Below are 17005 nucleotides of genomic sequence, written 5' to 3'. Positions count from 1 at the left end.
ACGTCACCATGCTGCCATTGCCCCCGGGTGCCACGACCCAGGGTATCTCTATTAAATGAGCAATGACCATGGCCTGGAACAGGAGATGGGGGGGGGGTGGGGAGGAAGTTCCTGGGAACTAAGTAGATTATGAGCCATTGAAAGTGTCTAGAAACTAGGGTCTAGTTATTTTCACGTGTTCTATCCTGCCTTGTGGACAGACATTTGATTTCTCGATAAAGGTGTGGCCACCATTATATTCCCGGTGCATGCTGGAGACGAGCTGAATCTGGACACTGTTTAACAAATCTTCTATCCTGATTCACTGCGACCCTGCCACCCTTCTTGTTTTAGCTTCCCTGAATGTGGGTCCGCTGTGGCAACGCAGAGAGACCACATCACAGAATTAGGGGAAAGAGATCACCAAATGTGCGGCCAAATCCGATCTATCAGAATGAGTAAATTTCCCTGCTTCATTCCTGCGTCCTGCTGTGTGCCTTCTCTGCCCTACGCAGCCCACAGTGTCTAAATAGCACACACCCTTACAGTTAATTACAGGACGTCTGGTTAATTTATTCTGCCATCAGGGGAGGGCTAGAATTGGAGGTCAGTCCTAAAATGCCCTCAGGCCTGGATCTTCTACGGAGGGACTGTACGGAGAGAGTACTGAGAAACACGAGTTTATTAGATGGTTGAAGATGTGTCCACAGCTGGGTGGGAGGCTGGGGTGTCTGTCAAACAGATCACCTGCTACTGAGCCATGTAGGGCTCCATCACGGGCCACACAGGCCCCTGTGAAAAACTGTTCAATCCCCACCCCCCCAAGCTACCTTTGTAATTTCCCTTACTTCATGTTACAAACAAAAGCTTCCTAGATTAGCATGAGGAGGAGAGAGGCCCTATGCCTCTGTTAACATCGTTAAGTTCCATGTTTTACTTAGCTGGAAAGTATTCCTTTTTCTTAGCTCTTAGGCTCCCAAGGGCCATTCAATTTTCTTTACTGGTAACCACTTTAGCTGGCACAGGCCAAGCTCGATGTCTTGTGAACACTGAAAATTCATAGGAGAATAAACCCAGAGAAAAAGCTAACTAAGGAAACTTATGACGGTGCAATTTAATTCACTGCGGGTGGACAAGGCTGGCATGCTTACGGGGGAAGGTGGTTAGAGATGTGGGTCCCATGTTCTGAAACATCAATCAGCAGCTGCCATGTTTTATCCTGTACTTATATCTAAACATTTACTCTTCAGTTCTAATAACCCTTCAATTATTACCTCTCATATGGTAACGCTGAGAACTGGATACGTGCAGATAACTCAAAACACAGGATCATATGAAAAAGGACGATGCCGATACGTAAACGTAAATCACTTCTTGGCCAGAATACATTCCGTCACTTTGTTCTGCACAGTCAACCAAATTGTAGAAAAGGGAGTTCCTACCTGGGGTCTTGAAGTTCCTCAGCTGGGAGGGAGTATCGTAAACTTCGAGGATCCAGTCACCGGTGGCTCGTTCTCCCCAGCAATGAATGGTCATGAACTCCCAGTTTTTAAATCCTTCCATGGAATGATCAAAAAGCCTGAGAGAGACCCATAAAACATTGTTTTGTATGTTGTTTAGGATCCAGTGAAGGTCCAATCAAGACCATGATCAACAACCCTTTTGTCTCCATCAGCATATCCAGCTCAGTACTGGAGCCTGTCTTCCTCCTGGACCTTGACCGTTAGTAGACCCAAACACGTGTCACTGTTCTACCACAGGGAAACGGGCGCAGGGGTGGCCTTGTAACAGCACATCGGGCAGGGGTAAACATTTCGGGATCGGGAAAACCAGGCTACGGCTCTACCCGAAAGACTGATAGAACCAAGTGTTGAAGACGTGGAGAAACGGAAACTCTCTTACACTGCTGATGGGAATGCCAAATGGTACAGTTTGGTAGTTCTTACCGTGTCATCCACAATCCCTTGCCTAGATATTTACCTGAGCAATGAAGACATAATGTTCACACAAGGAACCTCATAGGAGTGTTCACGGCAGCTTTATTCATGATCACCGAGAACTGTTAACAACTCAGATGTCCATCAACTAGTGAATGGGGAAACCAGTTCTGGTATGTTCATACAACCAAATACTACCCAGTAATAAAAACTACTGAATGGCCGACACACGCAACTGCATGAATTAATTTCAAAAGCCTTTAAGCTAAATGAAAGAAGTCAGACACAAAAGACTATGTGCTGTATGATTCAATTTATGACATTCTATAAAAGGCAACCGAAACAGAAACAGAGTAGTGGTTGCCAGGGGCCGGGAGGGAGGAAGGGGCACGGTAGAAGTATTGGGGATGACAGAACCGTGTTGTGTCAAAACGCATTACATTACACATATTAAAAAGTGAATTGTACTTTATGTAAATCATGCCTCAATAAAAAGACCCTGCCCGCTAATCTTAACCAGTTCAGGGAGTCATGCCTGGCTCTACAACATAGATTCTGTTCTTCTAGCTCTTCCAACGATTTTCTAAGCTCCTAATTCCCTATGTGAAATCTTTGCCTCCTTGCAATAGCTAGACTTATTTGTTTCCTGTGATGTAATCCCGAGGGATATAGAATAGGAAGGGACATGAAAGAAGAAAACAGAATCCTCATCAAAAATAAAGAGATGTGGATAGATCATGTATAAAACTAGCACATAAAGAAAGAGGCATATCATTTATATAGGCACATTGTATAGCTTTGACCGTCCAAAGAAATATCCAAAAGATTTCTATGGGGTGGGGGGGTTGGCTGGCTCAGTGAGTAGAGCATGCAACTCTTGATCTCGGGGTCATGAGTTCAAGCCCCACATGAGTTGTAGCGCCTACTTAAAAAAAAAAAAAAAAAGATTTCTATTGAGATAGAACCTAGAAGGCAAAAAATTAAGAAGCGCCAAGAGACAGATTTTGAGTACTTAAAAAATAACGTGCATCTATTATTTTTGTGGAAAAAAATAATAAAACAAGAGAGAGAATTTGAAAGCCAGATAGAGAGGGAAGAATATCTCTAGGATTGTCTTAGGAGTAACCATGTCTAGGGGCGCCTGGGTGGCTCAGTCGGTTAAGCGCCCGACTTCGGCTCGGGTCACGATCTCGCGGTCCATGAGTTCGAGCCCCGCGTCGGGCTCTGGGCTGATGGCTCAGAGCCTGGAGCCTGCTTCCGATTCTGTGTCTCCCTCTCTCTCTGACCCTCCCCCATTCATGCTCTGTCTCTCTCTGTCTCAAAAATAAATAAACTTAAAAACAAAAAAAATTAAAAAAAAAAAAAAAAGGAGTAACCATGTCTAATTACTGGGACATATCTGTCCTTCAGTGGAGGCAAAGTTCACAGCCAACTGGATGCCGATGGCTATTCAGAACATGCAATCAACTCTCCTTGCCTTAATTTCATGTTCACCAAGGAAACTGGTGGTTATAATTCGACATTCTATGTATATCTTGCCATTGGAAGAAAATGCGCCCTTCTAAAACCAAAAATAACCTGTGTAATCTCTCTGCAATTTAATATACTAGAATTCTGATTCATTATGTACAAAAGGGTTCTATCAATACGTTTGAGGAGCCCTCTAAAACGCTCGCTGGATTCTGAAGCCGCAGGGTTAGGGGCACAACTGGAACGTATGAGGTCAATGGGTGACGTTCAGCATTTTTCCCTGGAGAAACGCAACAAACAGGAAAATCACCTCTACGTGTTCCTTAGCCCTTGGAAGAAGACAAAGGGAAAGTACTTACCAGCATTCTCAAAGTGTCCCATGGTCAGAAAGTTTGGGAAAATTTGAGAAAGGCTGAGTTAGAGTTGAACAGATCTCTTTACCGGAAAACATCTCAGATCTTTGGATGTTCAAATGCTTTGTTAATTTCCACAACGGGGCTAATGGTAGGGAGTGATTTTTCAAAGCTTGTATGAAGGAGAAGCCCTTTTTCTTTACTTGGAATATCTGTATGCTCTCTATAAGGGTTAGTTCTGAACAGAGGAGTGTGGCATTTCAACAAGAACCATATTAGATGTGGTGGCTTTCCCTCATGGGTGGCAACGGTGACTCCTACACAAATGTCTTCCCAGCGTAAAAGATCTTCGATAAATCAGGGATGGTACATTTTATGGAGATCCTATAATTAATGCACAGGGCTTGTTTCACAAGCCTACGGCTTGAAATTGGACTTGACCAGGAAGCCATCGCTGGCTCATTATATAACTCACTTACATGCATGGACTCCTTCACGTAAACCCAGAGGGTGGGCATGCTGGATGAAAATGAGAAAGTGGGGAAGGAAGAGCCATTTCAAATCGCCCTTCGTCTCAGACAGATGTTACTAAAGGGAGTATGTTGACACAGAATTGGGTGGAGGCAGAAACCAATCTAGAACCACTTCTTAGCCCAGAGAGTTCGGATTTAAGGCTCCAGTTCGTTGAAGCCATTGTGTCATCTGCGGGCACTGAGGCAACAAGTTGTCACATAATACCTTTCCAAGAGTGCCGAACTTAAAAGCAATTCCCGAACAGTTTAGACAGAACGTTTGGCTCATTGCCTCGTGTCTAAAAACTACAAAGGAGACTTGAGGTTCCTCCATCACATGAGGGCAGTCTTGTTTCCATAACCCCAGCCAACTTCTAATTACTCACGGGTCAATTATTTGACTGCTGGATTAGTGGACCCTGGGTTTCTTCCCTTCCACCCTTTCCTGACCACCTTCGAAAATCATTCCACTGCGGCCAATCACTTTTAAATCACCTTTGGAACCAGAATTAAATATAAACGGGGTGCCAAGGAGAAATATCCATAATCGGCATTCAAGTAAGTGATTCAAAGCCCGAATACAAATGGGCTTTGTCTATCTGGCTAAGCGGTTTCCCACCCTGGTCTCTTCCCTTTATGCAGAGCTGAATGCTCATTAATTTCATGTAGACATAAAAGTTGAGGAGAGGAATTAAAATGCAGCCAAACACGATCATTGCCTTTTGTTAAAAGAGTTGATGGGGAAAGAAATAGACACTGATTGCTGGTGTTGTTTCAACTAGCTGGGCATTCATGTTTCTAATCTCACCCTGTTCTTTATTTCATTCCGATGCAGCGCTTAAGCGATTCCCTATTTTTAGCATTGTAACATTGAAAACCCTGCCTCATCTGTAGATAACCAAAGGTGACACTGGCAGTAGATTCCATCTGTGTTGCAGACAACATACTTGCTCCAGACAAGCAAGTGTCATATGGTCACCAGCTAAAGAGATTCTAAGTGTGTGGTCTCCGTCCATCAACTAAAAAGTCCAATGCCCGGTTAGCACGTCTCTGCTGTGCCAACAGTGAAGAAACCCGACACATTATTAGCCAACGTTATTAGCATGGATAAAATGCCAGTAGAGCAGGGCCAGTGTGCGGAAAGCTGGAGTAATGAACTCCATGCCCGAATCGCATCTTCCTTTTGCGGCGAAACCCTGCTCTGTCCAAGCTGACTTCATCATCATGTGCTCGATGAAATGATATGTGCCCGTGGTAGCACAAATTATGCATCCAGTTATTAACATGGTGCCCCACAGCCCTATCCCTGTGAGTGGTTTTCAAATAAATTACTTTGGATGAAGCCCGGTAGAAAAGATTGCCATGAAGTGTAGTACATCCTTTTGAGGAATTAACTCAGGAAATAACTCCTATAATTAGTGCAAGCTTTGTCCCCCCGCCCCCCTCCACTTAAAGAGTCTAGCCAATGTGTCAAGGCTACAACATTCTTCAACGATGCTATAGCAGCTAAATAACAAGACATTTTATAAGTACTGACAGCTATGTGTTATCATATAATTATTTCTAAAAGCGTAAACGGATCTTAATTTCTGAATCACCTACTACTACCCAAACAGTCTTTATGTTCGCTACAGAATTAGACTCTAGATAGAGATTTTCGGAAGCTTCCTCTTTGGTCTTTCTCTGTCTTTTGAGATACTTTTTATTTTCTTTTTAGTGCTTTACCACAATTTAACGTACAACTTACGGAATGCTGGAAGCACTCGTTTGGCTTAATTGTAATTGAGTTTTCGATTTTCCTTAGATGGCTGGCTTTTGCAAGTTTTAAACAATTTGCTTCTGAAACAGGGTATTTCAAACACACTATTCAGGTTTTTCTGTCTCCCGTAGTCTAAATTACTTCTTTACGAAAGGTTGTGGGAGAGAGGTACTAATTCTAGAGGTTTGGAATATGTAAAAAGACGAGTTTAAAAAAACAAAAACAAAAACAAAACTTTCAACCTGCCTACTATTACTGACTCGCCAAGCCCCAAATGCATTCCTTCTTGTGGATCTATGAGGTACGTATATAATCTTGCAGATTTATTCCATTTAAGAGTGGCTGGCTTTTATCTCTAAGTATCTGTTTTTGATTACAGGCGCCTTTGTAAATTACTCGCACAGCACCCAGCAGTGCTCGGCTTGCAAGTCTTTTGAGGACACGAAAATAACAAGAATGTGTACGAAGAGCTGGGTGATCTTTTAAATCGCTGCCATTTAAAATGTGGTCTGTGGACAGGCAGCTTGGGCATCACCTGGGAGCTTCTTAGAAATGCAAATTCACGGACCTCACCCAGACCTACAGAATCAGACTCTGGGAAAGGGGCCCGGCCATCTGTGTTTGATGGAGTCATTTGCCAGGTGCTTTGAGAAGCACTGTGTAAATAAGGGTTAGCACTTAGGGAGTGCTCACCGTGTATTCTAGGAGCCCCGCTACGGACTTGCTGTCCGGGAGCTTCTTCAGAGCTTGTGACCACCCTGGGAGGCGGGTACTACGGTGTCTAGGTTCTAGATGAATCACTTTCAGAATCACTTTCCAAAGTCAAACCTAAACATTGGTGAAATCAAGGCAATCCCAGCTCTAACTCCAAAGGCCCTCTTCTGGATGAAGGAGGAGGGTTCTTACGGTGAGGCCTTCCTGGAATGCCAAACTTCCCCTCAGAAGGGTAATTTTTACTGCAAGCCACAAATGCATTTATATAGCACGACACTTTGCAAATGTCAATAGTCTGTCATTCAACATTTGGGCAGCAACAAAAATGACTCAAATATAAACACCACATTTAAACACAGTTAATTATAGAAGCCTATAGGTTTTGCAGACTAGAAAGTGTACCTTCTCTCTACTTAAGACCATAATTAGAAGCAGAGATATTCATCTGTAATCAAATTTAGAAAGAAAGGCAAAGTTTCAGCTTTCAGTCAGAAGCCAAAATTTGGAACAGAGAGCCGATAGAACTAAACTAAATCTAAAACTCACTGACTTGGGGGAAGGGGACTTTCAGGGGTGGCAGGGGGTGGGGGGAAAGACAGCTTTTCATAATCCTAACCAATGCAGCCGAAGGAAGGATCGGCCGGAGCTGTTGTTTGAAGACTTGTACACGGGCAGACCCTGAGTATGTGGGTAGCATAAAAAAATCTTCAAGTCTAAAGTTGTTCTTGTCGAAAAGCATTTTAAAGGGACCCAAGCCCACCTAGGTTCCCCCCCACCCCACCGCCCCGATGCAAGTAAATCCTTTGTGCTGATTAAAAAGTTGGGCTTTTTCTGAGGCAGGGTATACGGGCCAAGAGGAGGACCCAGAAGGTGGGAGGGCAGGGGAAAACAAAGGGATTAGAAGGAACGGACCAGTTGCCCACTCGAGGACTGCTGTGTGTCCTCAGTGCTCCCGCCCACTAAATGATCAACCTGGCTGGCCCCGGGGGAGCTCGCACGCTGGGCGGATGGGGCAGCTCGAGATGGACCCGCTCTGAATGCTGCTGAGCGCCTTCCAGGACGCAGCACCTGCAGATGCTTGGGTCAACTGTTCCTCCTCCCACAGCTGTTCTCCGCAGGAGCCCCAGCAAGTGCCCCGGGCAGGGAGGCACTGAGGGGTTCCAGACGGCCCACACAGGCCAAGTGTTCAGCGACCTCGCGGAAGATGAGCTCCCAGCCAACTGCTGTGCTGTGGGGATACACGACGGCGGCCGCCTCAGCTCTACCTCTTTGTCTCAAATGACCCCCCCCCCCCCACTGGGGTAACTTCAGGATGCAAGCCCGTCGGGCTTATCTTTTAACGGTATTCTTTGCTCTCACCGTGGTCCTCCTCTGGAAATCTTGACTTCTTTGAAGGAAAGACAAGCGTCCAACCGGGGAACTGTTTGTTGCTCTCACTTATAATCTCTGACGCACAGTTTCCTTCCCGAACTTGACCTATTCTCCTTTTTTCCTGGAGGAAGTAATCTTGCCTTGCAGGCCGACCCGAAGGACACCAGGGGGGGAAGCAGGCCTTCCCCTCCCCGGGGCCCCACCCCTTTTCGTGCTTCTTGGCCTCAGCTCCCAATCGAGGGAATGTGCCTGGAAACAGGACCAACGTGAGGGGACACAAGGGCTCCTTGCCACCAGGTCAGGGACTAAAAGGTTTTGAGTAGATTTCCTCTCATAAAGGGAAAGCGTCCGAACACGCCAGGAAGAAAAAAAGAAAATGCCAGAAGAAACCGTCTTTCCTTAACCTTCAGTAGGAGGGATGCTCCCAGCACCAAGCAGAGCAAGGGCAGGGGAGCCTAGCCCTGGAGGCCATGCGTGCTTTTGCGACTGGATGAGACTGTTTTGCATTTAAGGGCTCAGCCGCTCAGAGTGATGTTTTGCGGGGGGGGGGGGGGGGGGGGGGGGGGGGGGGGGGGGGATCTGTGGACAAATGAATTTATAACAGCCTTACATCTCTCGGTGTCCCCAGCCCTTTGCCACTCCAGTCCCTACGCCTTTTGGTGGCTACTTAATTTTCAGTGCTGAGAGGGAACGTATACAGAAGAGCAGCGCTTTAAGAAAATGCTCCAGACAGAGGAGACCCGAGCTGGGTAGCAACTTTCTCTCTACGGGGTCTGGACGTGGGGAGACTGAGGTAAACTGCAGGACCGCTGCTCACTGAGCATCTGAAATGCACGTGTCTTTTCTCTGGCACGAGTCAAGCGGCACTGCTGGGTTCAGCACTTTGCAAAGAGCGAAGCAGACGTCCGCGGCTGCGGAATGCGTGCCAGACCGGAGCCAGGGTCAAAGCCATCCGGCAAATCCTCTCACGGAATCCACGGCTCCTCTGTGTGCAGGTTGCCTCGCTGAAGTCATTCGGCGTGGAGGGGCGGGGGGTGGGGAACAAGAAACACCGAACTGTGCAGGAAAAGCCCAGAGAGCCCGAGGAGCCCGCGTTTTCCAGGCCAACGGCAAGAGGGAAGGGACTTTTCCCCTACGGCAGAGGAGGCTCGAGGGCTACGACAGAGGAGGCTCGAGGGACAACAGCCACACGTGCGTGAAGCAAACCTTTGCGCCTCAGTGTTTCACCTGGATACGCTTTCAAGTTTAATGCAGACGAATCAAGGCAAAGGAGAAGAAACGGAGAACAAGAGGGAGAAAGGTCTTCCCTCGCTTCGGTAGCGATGGCTGATGTGACCTCCTGATCACGCGATTGTGCAGCTGAAGGCTTGGCCCGCCGGAGAGAAGCATCTGGCAGGTGGTGGCAATTACCTGGCAGGCAGCAGCTGAGACCCCTGTCTGCGGAGGGAGGACGGCATGGGGAGCACGTCCAGTGATCTGATGCCACCGCAGCCTTCCCTTCTTCACACCTGCGCCCACTTATTCTGGCAAAGCCGCGCGTCATAAAGCACTAAGCCCACATCTTCCCGTGCCCTGTCGGAGGACGTTAGGTTTTTTTAAACTTTTTAAAAAATGCATTTATTTATTTTAAGAGAGAGCAAGGAGGGGAGGAGCAGAGACAGAGGGAGAGAGAGAGAGAGAGAGAAAGAGAGAGAGAGAGAAAGAGAGAGAGAGAGAGAATATCCCAAGCAGGCTCTGCGTTGTCGGCACAGAGCTTTTACACGGGGCTTGACCTGACAAACTGTGAGATCGCCGCCTGAGCCAAAACCGAGTCAGATGCTCAACCGACTGAGCCACCCAGGCATCCCGGAGGATGTTAGGTTGTAAAGAAGAATGCAAGTCTTCCAAGTACAGAAGTAAAAGATGGCTAAAGATTTCAGGTTCTGTATTCCTAGTCACTATCATCCAGAATGCTCTTTTTCTCACAGTCCTAGAGGAGATGAAGGTGGGGATTCTGAAAACCAACTGGCTCTCGCTTAGCCTCACTTTTGGTTGTGCAGGCTTCCATTGGCCCCTGGCCTCTCAACTCCGCTGGCCTGTCGTCAGGCCGAACACAGTCCGCAGGTGGCTGTGTCTACAGAAAAGGTTGACTTTCATTTGGACTATGTATGCCATTCACGATAAGACTTTTGCTCCCATCAAGTGATCTTCTTGGAGGAAAAAAAGATCAAATCAAAGAAGCTTTGAGGCTCCTGGGTATGGTTTATATTTTAGAGCCATAGAGGGAATGAAGAGTTTAAGACAACATGATACGTCCCCATTCTGGTCCCTCTTGTTGACCAACACCTGCTGCCCATGCTCCCAACGACTCAGACGCCTATGAAGCAAAAGAAAACTTGTGCGAGAACGTTCTGGCCTCTCTGATCTTGGCAATACAATGACCTGCTGGATAAGTGTTTGGAGGGAACAGGGAAAAGGCAAGAGGCTAGGAAGAAAAACTGAGCACCTTCCTGAGCAATAAAGACTAACGGGCCAACCTTTAAAACAGGAAATTACAGTCAGTCTTCAAGCCAAATACAGCCTGCTGCCTGTTTCTGTAAATAAAGTTTTATTGGAAAACAGCCATGCCCACGCACTCACATCGCCTAAGGGGACTTGTGCACTCTTAGGCCGAGTTGGACAGTTGCAGCAGAAACCCGGCCTGCAAGGCTCAAAACGCTCACGGGCTCTTTGCAGAAAAAAAAAAAAAACAAAACCTTTGCCAACACCTGTTCTGAAACACACACAGAATGTCCCTTCGCCTGGGAAAATGCCTGGGCAGGAGAATCCGGTTAATCTGCAACAAATGCCAGCAGACGTTCAAGGGCAGGGGACAGAATCGCAAAGGCCCAAGGAGGTGGTGCCCTGCATTTCTTTGTTAGGATGAAGAACCACAGGGGGCCTTCGCTTTTTCTGCGGCACCCTTTCACTGTTACTCAAGCATTCAACGTTACACCGTTCCCCACCTGCAAGCCCAGGCGGTTTCACGCTCCCTCACTGACGTATGGGCAGGGAGAGCTAGGACTGTCCCGTCCTGACATGTAGGTGCCCCCTTAGTTTTAATGGTGGTAAGGAGCAGCTGACACTTTCTACCTTACATGGCAGCTCAGTCTTGGTGTCACCTCTTACCCGCTGGTGACCCGAAGCCATCACGGTACCTGTTGGCCAAAAGCTGGGACCTGGTTCCCGAGGGCGAGGTCAGGTAGATGGCCAGGTCTCCCCTCCTCGGGTGGGTGATGGTTATGCGCACGACCACGTGCTCCAAGTAGTTGACGTGGTGGTTGGGGTTATCGGAACACCCCGAAGCTTTGTAGATGGAGCGCACGGCGCTGTTGGGGCGAATTGTCCTGCAACAGAGAGGGACGGAGCGTGAGCACAGGACGTGACCGACGACCGAGCCGGCTGAGTGAACCTTGCACGCTTGGCGGGGTTACACGATGGGATGCAAGCAGCTGGTCGCTGGATACTAACGGACACAGTGCGGTTACCCCAGGATCAACACCGGTTGGTTAGTCGGTGGGAAAGGCGTCAGTGAGAGGAAAGGAGGAATTAAGGTTCTTTTATCTTCGTGCTGGGCGTGGCTCTCGAGCTGGAGGGGATCACCTTGTTACAGAACACATGGGGCGGAGCCCCCGAGCTAGAATGTCTGAAACAGGAAGGCTGAGGTGGGCTTCCAAGAACCTGCGGTTCTCAGGCGACAGTGACGTTGCTGATCTATGGGATATACTTTCCGGACCGCTGATATAAGGTACTGTGGTCCGGGGGAGGCGTGGGGATTACCACGACCTTGGTTCAAATCTCTGGTCTGCCACTGCCTTGCTCTATAACCCACGGACGCACTCCTCGTCCTGCGTCCACGTTCCTGACTTCTTCGCTGGCTTCCCCGCTGTGTCACCGTCCCCCTTGAACCTCGGCCCCCGTAACACCAACATCAGTTCCAGTTGCGGGGTGATTCATTTCCCACCTCAGAGACTCTGCCTAAAGCACTTTTTTTTTTTTTTTTTTTTTGCTGTTGTTCAGATGGCTGACTCTTCCTCTCCCTTCATGGTCAAAGCTTGAACGTCACTCTCTGAGACTGTCACTGAGCCACAGGAAAAACATGCCCCCTACTTCCTATTTTCTGTTTTATTTTCAACGTGTTGTTATTTTTATATAATAGGTTGAAAGTATACTTTGTAATCATATGTTCTGCAGTGACGCTTCTGGAATAGAAGGATTAGTTTGTTTGGAGTACATTGACTTACGGAGAATACTTGTACCGTTAAATGGAAATTCTGGCTGAGGAGCAACCTTAAGAATGCCCATCTATAAGGCCCTCCAAATCCCCTGATGAGAGGTGCCCATGAGGCTCCTTGGATTCTATTGAGTGGATTTAAGAGCTGAGCATCCTAGACGTTCTATGGGACTTTTCTCATTACATTAGGAAGAAACCCCCCAAAACTACACAAGCGTCTGGCTCTCATGTACAACAAAGGGCTTCCTGCGCACTTGAGCTGGCCCGATCTCTTTCAGGGCAGTGATATGCTGTCTGCTTGCCGCGAACATTACTTGATTTGTCGGTCCGTGCTCTCCACACACACGTGCTGCTGGGGAACAGTGGTCCACTTCTCGGCTTCCATCACCATGGCTTCCGCGTCCATCAGTCCAAATCCATAGAGATGGCTCACTATGGAAGGCAAGAGGCTGGTCAGCTTCACGGAAGTTAGGATAAACCGACGCCATATACGCTCTGCTAGGGTTTCACTCAGCAGAGGACCCGGACCCATCCCCCCGGGGACCCCGGCTTTGTTCCCAGCAACGACTTAAAAGCCAAATGAAACAAAACAAATGACCAAACGCAACAAACCCAATACGTGCTCACTGAATAGTATGCATCCATTACAAACTCTCCTGGCGCGACAAGAACTTACATGCAAGAAATACCAATTTTCTGACATCTCTACAAGTGAGGCTGACTATTTCAGAAGACAAAAATTATTACCTTTCCTCTACCATATGAAAAATTGATTAAACTTTATGCATGAAATATTTGGAGGCCTCCAGACTTTTATGCCAGCTTCTTTGAATGTTGTAATCGTTTGGTTCTCGGTAAGAATGCCTATTGATCTAAATCTGAAATTGACATAACTGTCTCAGAAGTTTCATTACACACAGGGATATTTTCATAACGCTAGCAGCCATATCTACATGTGTAGTCCTTTTTAAAAAAATACTGGAAAATCCCAGCGAATACTTAAAATCTCCATCCTGTATTAAACTGTCTCATATCTTTACATTGAACAGAGTGTCCTAGTTCTACCAGATTTGTTGCCTAAAACATTTTCTTTACAACATTATTTTGCGTGAAAATGTCTAGAGCTGCCCGTGCTTCTTGATCATTTAAATACCTCCGCTTGAAATCCAAGATGTTCTATGATATAGTCCCACGCTACTTGCAAAACAAGCTTCTCCCTAAAACTTTGGCTTTAGAGAGCTCATTTCTTTACAGTTCCCAGTCCTGTCTTGCTCTTTCTGCCTCGCTGCTTTTACTCATGCTGAGACCCTGGCCTGGAGTCCCCCCCCCCCCCACCCCCCTCCACTCTGCAGACTCACGTTCTACTCCTGAGTTCTGGAAGGCCTAGCTCGTCTGTCTTCTCCTTCTTGAAATATCCTCTGACCAATAAAAGTCAGGAGACATTTACTGAAACTCAGCCATCTGTCATGCACTTTTCTCTTTTCTAGCCCTGTAATTCTAATAAATTTGCCAGTCCGTCTTCTGCCCATCTAGCCATCCAGCCATCCGCCCACACATCCATGCGTTCATGCATCCATCCAGCATTTGAGTGTCTTCTATATGCCAGGCACTATATTACTCACACTGCACTTTTTAATTACGGGCCATTAATTGAATCACTAATTCCATCAGCACATGTCTTTGCCCAACTACATTACAAGCTGCTTGATGGCAGGAACGAGGACTTAGATTTCTTCACGTGATTCGTGTTTTTAGCAGAGCTTTGCACATACGGGGGGGGGAAAAAAAGAAATGATTGCCTATCAAAAGGGAAAATTGCGTGAGGATTCAGAAATACTGCTCTATTTTTGCTATTTGCTAATTACATAATTCCTGGCAAACCAGCTAAAATAACCCACAATTTCCACGTTTGGGGATATTATTGTCTCTCCCGTCCCCGTCACTAAGTTGATGAGGTCATGTTATGTGTCCCATGTGAGAACATCTTTGTCAAGACCTGCACAAATGTAAGGGCTCATTATTAAATACCAGGTCCTCAGACAGGACATACTGAATAAAACTGAATAAGCCTATTTAGGCATAGCAAGGATATATGTAGGATTCTTATACACAGACTTTTGCAACATCTATTGTGATTTTTCCTTGACTGAAAAGAAATGCATGTCCATTGCAAACACTTGTAAATACCTCCGGAAAAGAATGAAGACAGCAAAACTCATCAGTAACCTCATCACACATTGGTAACTGTATATTAACAGGAATGTATCAACAACTCTGTATATTTAGTTTTAGTTACACGACACGACGCGAGGTGATTTCACGTCCTTAGTTAAAAAAAGAGGCAAGAGCGATCCACGTGTTACAGGAAAAATGTCAAGTTTGGGCTTAAGCAAACCAAGTCATAGCGATCTTCTTATTCAAGTTCATGTGAAGCCCAGGTTATCACTTATCACTTCACCATCGATACGGGCAATGGTCTGTATCATCAGCATTAACACTCTTTTATTTTTTTACTTTTCAGAGAGAGAGGCAGGGCGAATGGGGGAGAGGGGCAGAGAGAGGGAGGGAGGAAGAGAGAGAGAGAGAGAAAGAGGGAAAGAGGGAGAGAGAGAGAGGGAGAGAGAGAGGGAGAGAGAGAGGGAGAGAGAGAGGGAGAGAGAGAGGGAGAAAGAGAGAATCTAGAATGTGCTCCATGCTCAGCATGGAGTCCAACGCGGGGTCCAATCCCACGACCCTGGTACTGTGACCTGAGCCGAAATCAAGAGTCAGACGCTCAACCAACTGAGCCCCCCGCCGGTGCCCCACGAACATTGTAAGGTTTTTTTTTTTTCCCTAGAGGAATTGAAATTATTGCCACATATGCTACATTACGCCAGGCTCTCTAACTCTGCATGGTACCCAAATATCCCTATACTCGTGTCAGTTGGTTTTCAACCAGCACAACTTATCATTTTATCTCTGTTTAGGGAAATAAGACGAACGATTTGGTTAGTGGGTGGAGGCAGGAGAAGAGGGGGGAAGGAAGTCGGGGAGGGCAAGACTAGGGCTGACTGGACTCCAGCTCAGCCGCTCTTGTTGCTGCCCCGCCCCCATCCCAATAACCATCAACCTAACAACCATTAGGCCGTAAATGAACACTTAGAGTCACCAAATACAACAAACGCTTCATGCCTGTGCAACAGGCACTTGAGTCGAGTAGAAAAGCACCTCGAGTCTTCATGAAGGCCCTACGTTGGTTTCCTTTTTCTCAGTCAGTTCCTACCTGCCAGAGACAATGTCCATTCATGCAACACTCAAAGCAGATGTTCAGAAAAGAGGCTGGCTAGTTCCAGGTAAACTCCAAACTGGCAGGTCAATGGGAAAAACACTGTAGATTGAGGTATATGTGTATTAATATAATATTAATAAATGGAGAAATTACATTAGATCGGTAAAGACCATTAAGTCAGTAATGGAGATTCTCAGTAGTTGAAGATAGTGGAAACTGTGTATTTGTCCACAATCATGACATATAGCCTAAGAAAAAGAGAAAATACACTTGTATCTTCTCATGGGGGTTGGTGCCATTGGCAATATATCACCTCCATGTATTCTTTTCTTTTTTTAATTTCATTTTTTTAAGTTACATCCAAATTAGTTAGCATGGAGTACGACAACGATTTCAGGAGTAGAACAATGTGTATTCTGATTGGCAGTTATGTGTTTGGTTTTGGGTAAATACTAACGAGAAAATAATTACACAATGAATGTGTTAGGCACATAAACTCTTTTGAAACAGGATGTCAACAGGGAAATGGCGGCTATGTGATTTGGAAGCATTAATATTCTTTTAAAGACGTAGTTATAATTGACATATAACGTATCTCTTTTTAAAATAAAATACAAAGTTTGCATAGTCTAAAATAACTCTAAATTCAGAAACGAGTCTTTCTTTTGGTGACTGTCTGGGTCAAGTCGTCTTGTCCATCACGCTGTTACCAAGATGGGCGATAGGAAGTACCACTACTCTCTAGTGGTTACAGGAGAGCGTCTGTACATATCTGGGAAGTAAATGAATGCAACTGATAGGACGCATGTCATTAAATTCTCCAAATGGCATAAAGTGTTTACGTGAGAATTTCAAGAGGAATGACAAAGTCTCTTCTTTTCATTACAGACTTCTGCGAAGTCTTCAACATCCCCGATTTATTCACGCATAGAGCCAATATTCACTCTAAAAAATTATGATTGTAGCGCACATCTCATGCAAACAGCTAACTGTGCCACGGCCATCCCTACCTAAATAAGTTTTATTTATGCACATTTCTCGTGCCAGGCTCAGAGCAAGACCCGAGCCTAAAAATAACTCTATGAGGGTCAAGTACAACCCTCTGAGTGCAAGCCGTGTGCAAGAGGAAGAAATCTATGAAGTCAGATACTATAATGGTATGAGGCGGAATCTAAGCAGTTCAAACAGAAATTTTTCATTTCTAGGAGTGTGGGCAGCAAGCTTTCAATTAATAGTTCGACCGTTAATTAAGATCGAAAAAATCAATAGTTAGAAAGGTATCAAGGGACCAAAGCATGTTTACAGAGTAATTAAAGATCTTGAGGCAAAGTGATTGAGGCAGGTGTCACAAAGTGGAATGATGCCGGGCAAGCTTAAGAAAGGGAAGTGG

At 46.1% G+C, this 17005-nt stretch overlaps 1 protein-coding gene across 3 annotated transcripts in view; it reads right to left on the bottom strand.

Annotated features, from left to right (window-relative positions):
• Positions 1–17005, bottom strand: part of PCSK5 (proprotein convertase subtilisin/kexin type 5) — a 447842-nt gene that overhangs the window by 176678 nt on the left and 254159 nt on the right. For all 3 annotated transcript variants that reach the window (XM_042963381.1, XM_042963382.1, XM_042963383.1), the window contains exons 11-13: positions 12662–12779; positions 11272–11460; positions 1422–1558 (exon numbers count right to left, since the gene is read on the bottom strand). In XM_042963381.1, coding sequence (XP_042819315.1) covers positions 1422–1558; positions 11272–11460; positions 12662–12779 — 444 coding nt within the window. The remainder of the gene's footprint in view (positions 1–1421; positions 1559–11271; positions 11461–12661; positions 12780–17005) is intronic.

Source organism: Panthera tigris, chromosome D4 (assembly GCF_018350195.1).
Source record: "Panthera tigris isolate Pti1 chromosome D4, P.tigris_Pti1_mat1.1, whole genome shotgun sequence".
NCBI lineage: Eukaryota > Metazoa > Chordata > Mammalia > Carnivora > Felidae > Panthera > Panthera tigris.
The sequence above is the reverse complement of the archived record's forward strand: the minus strand, read 5'-3'. Positions and strand labels throughout refer to the sequence as shown.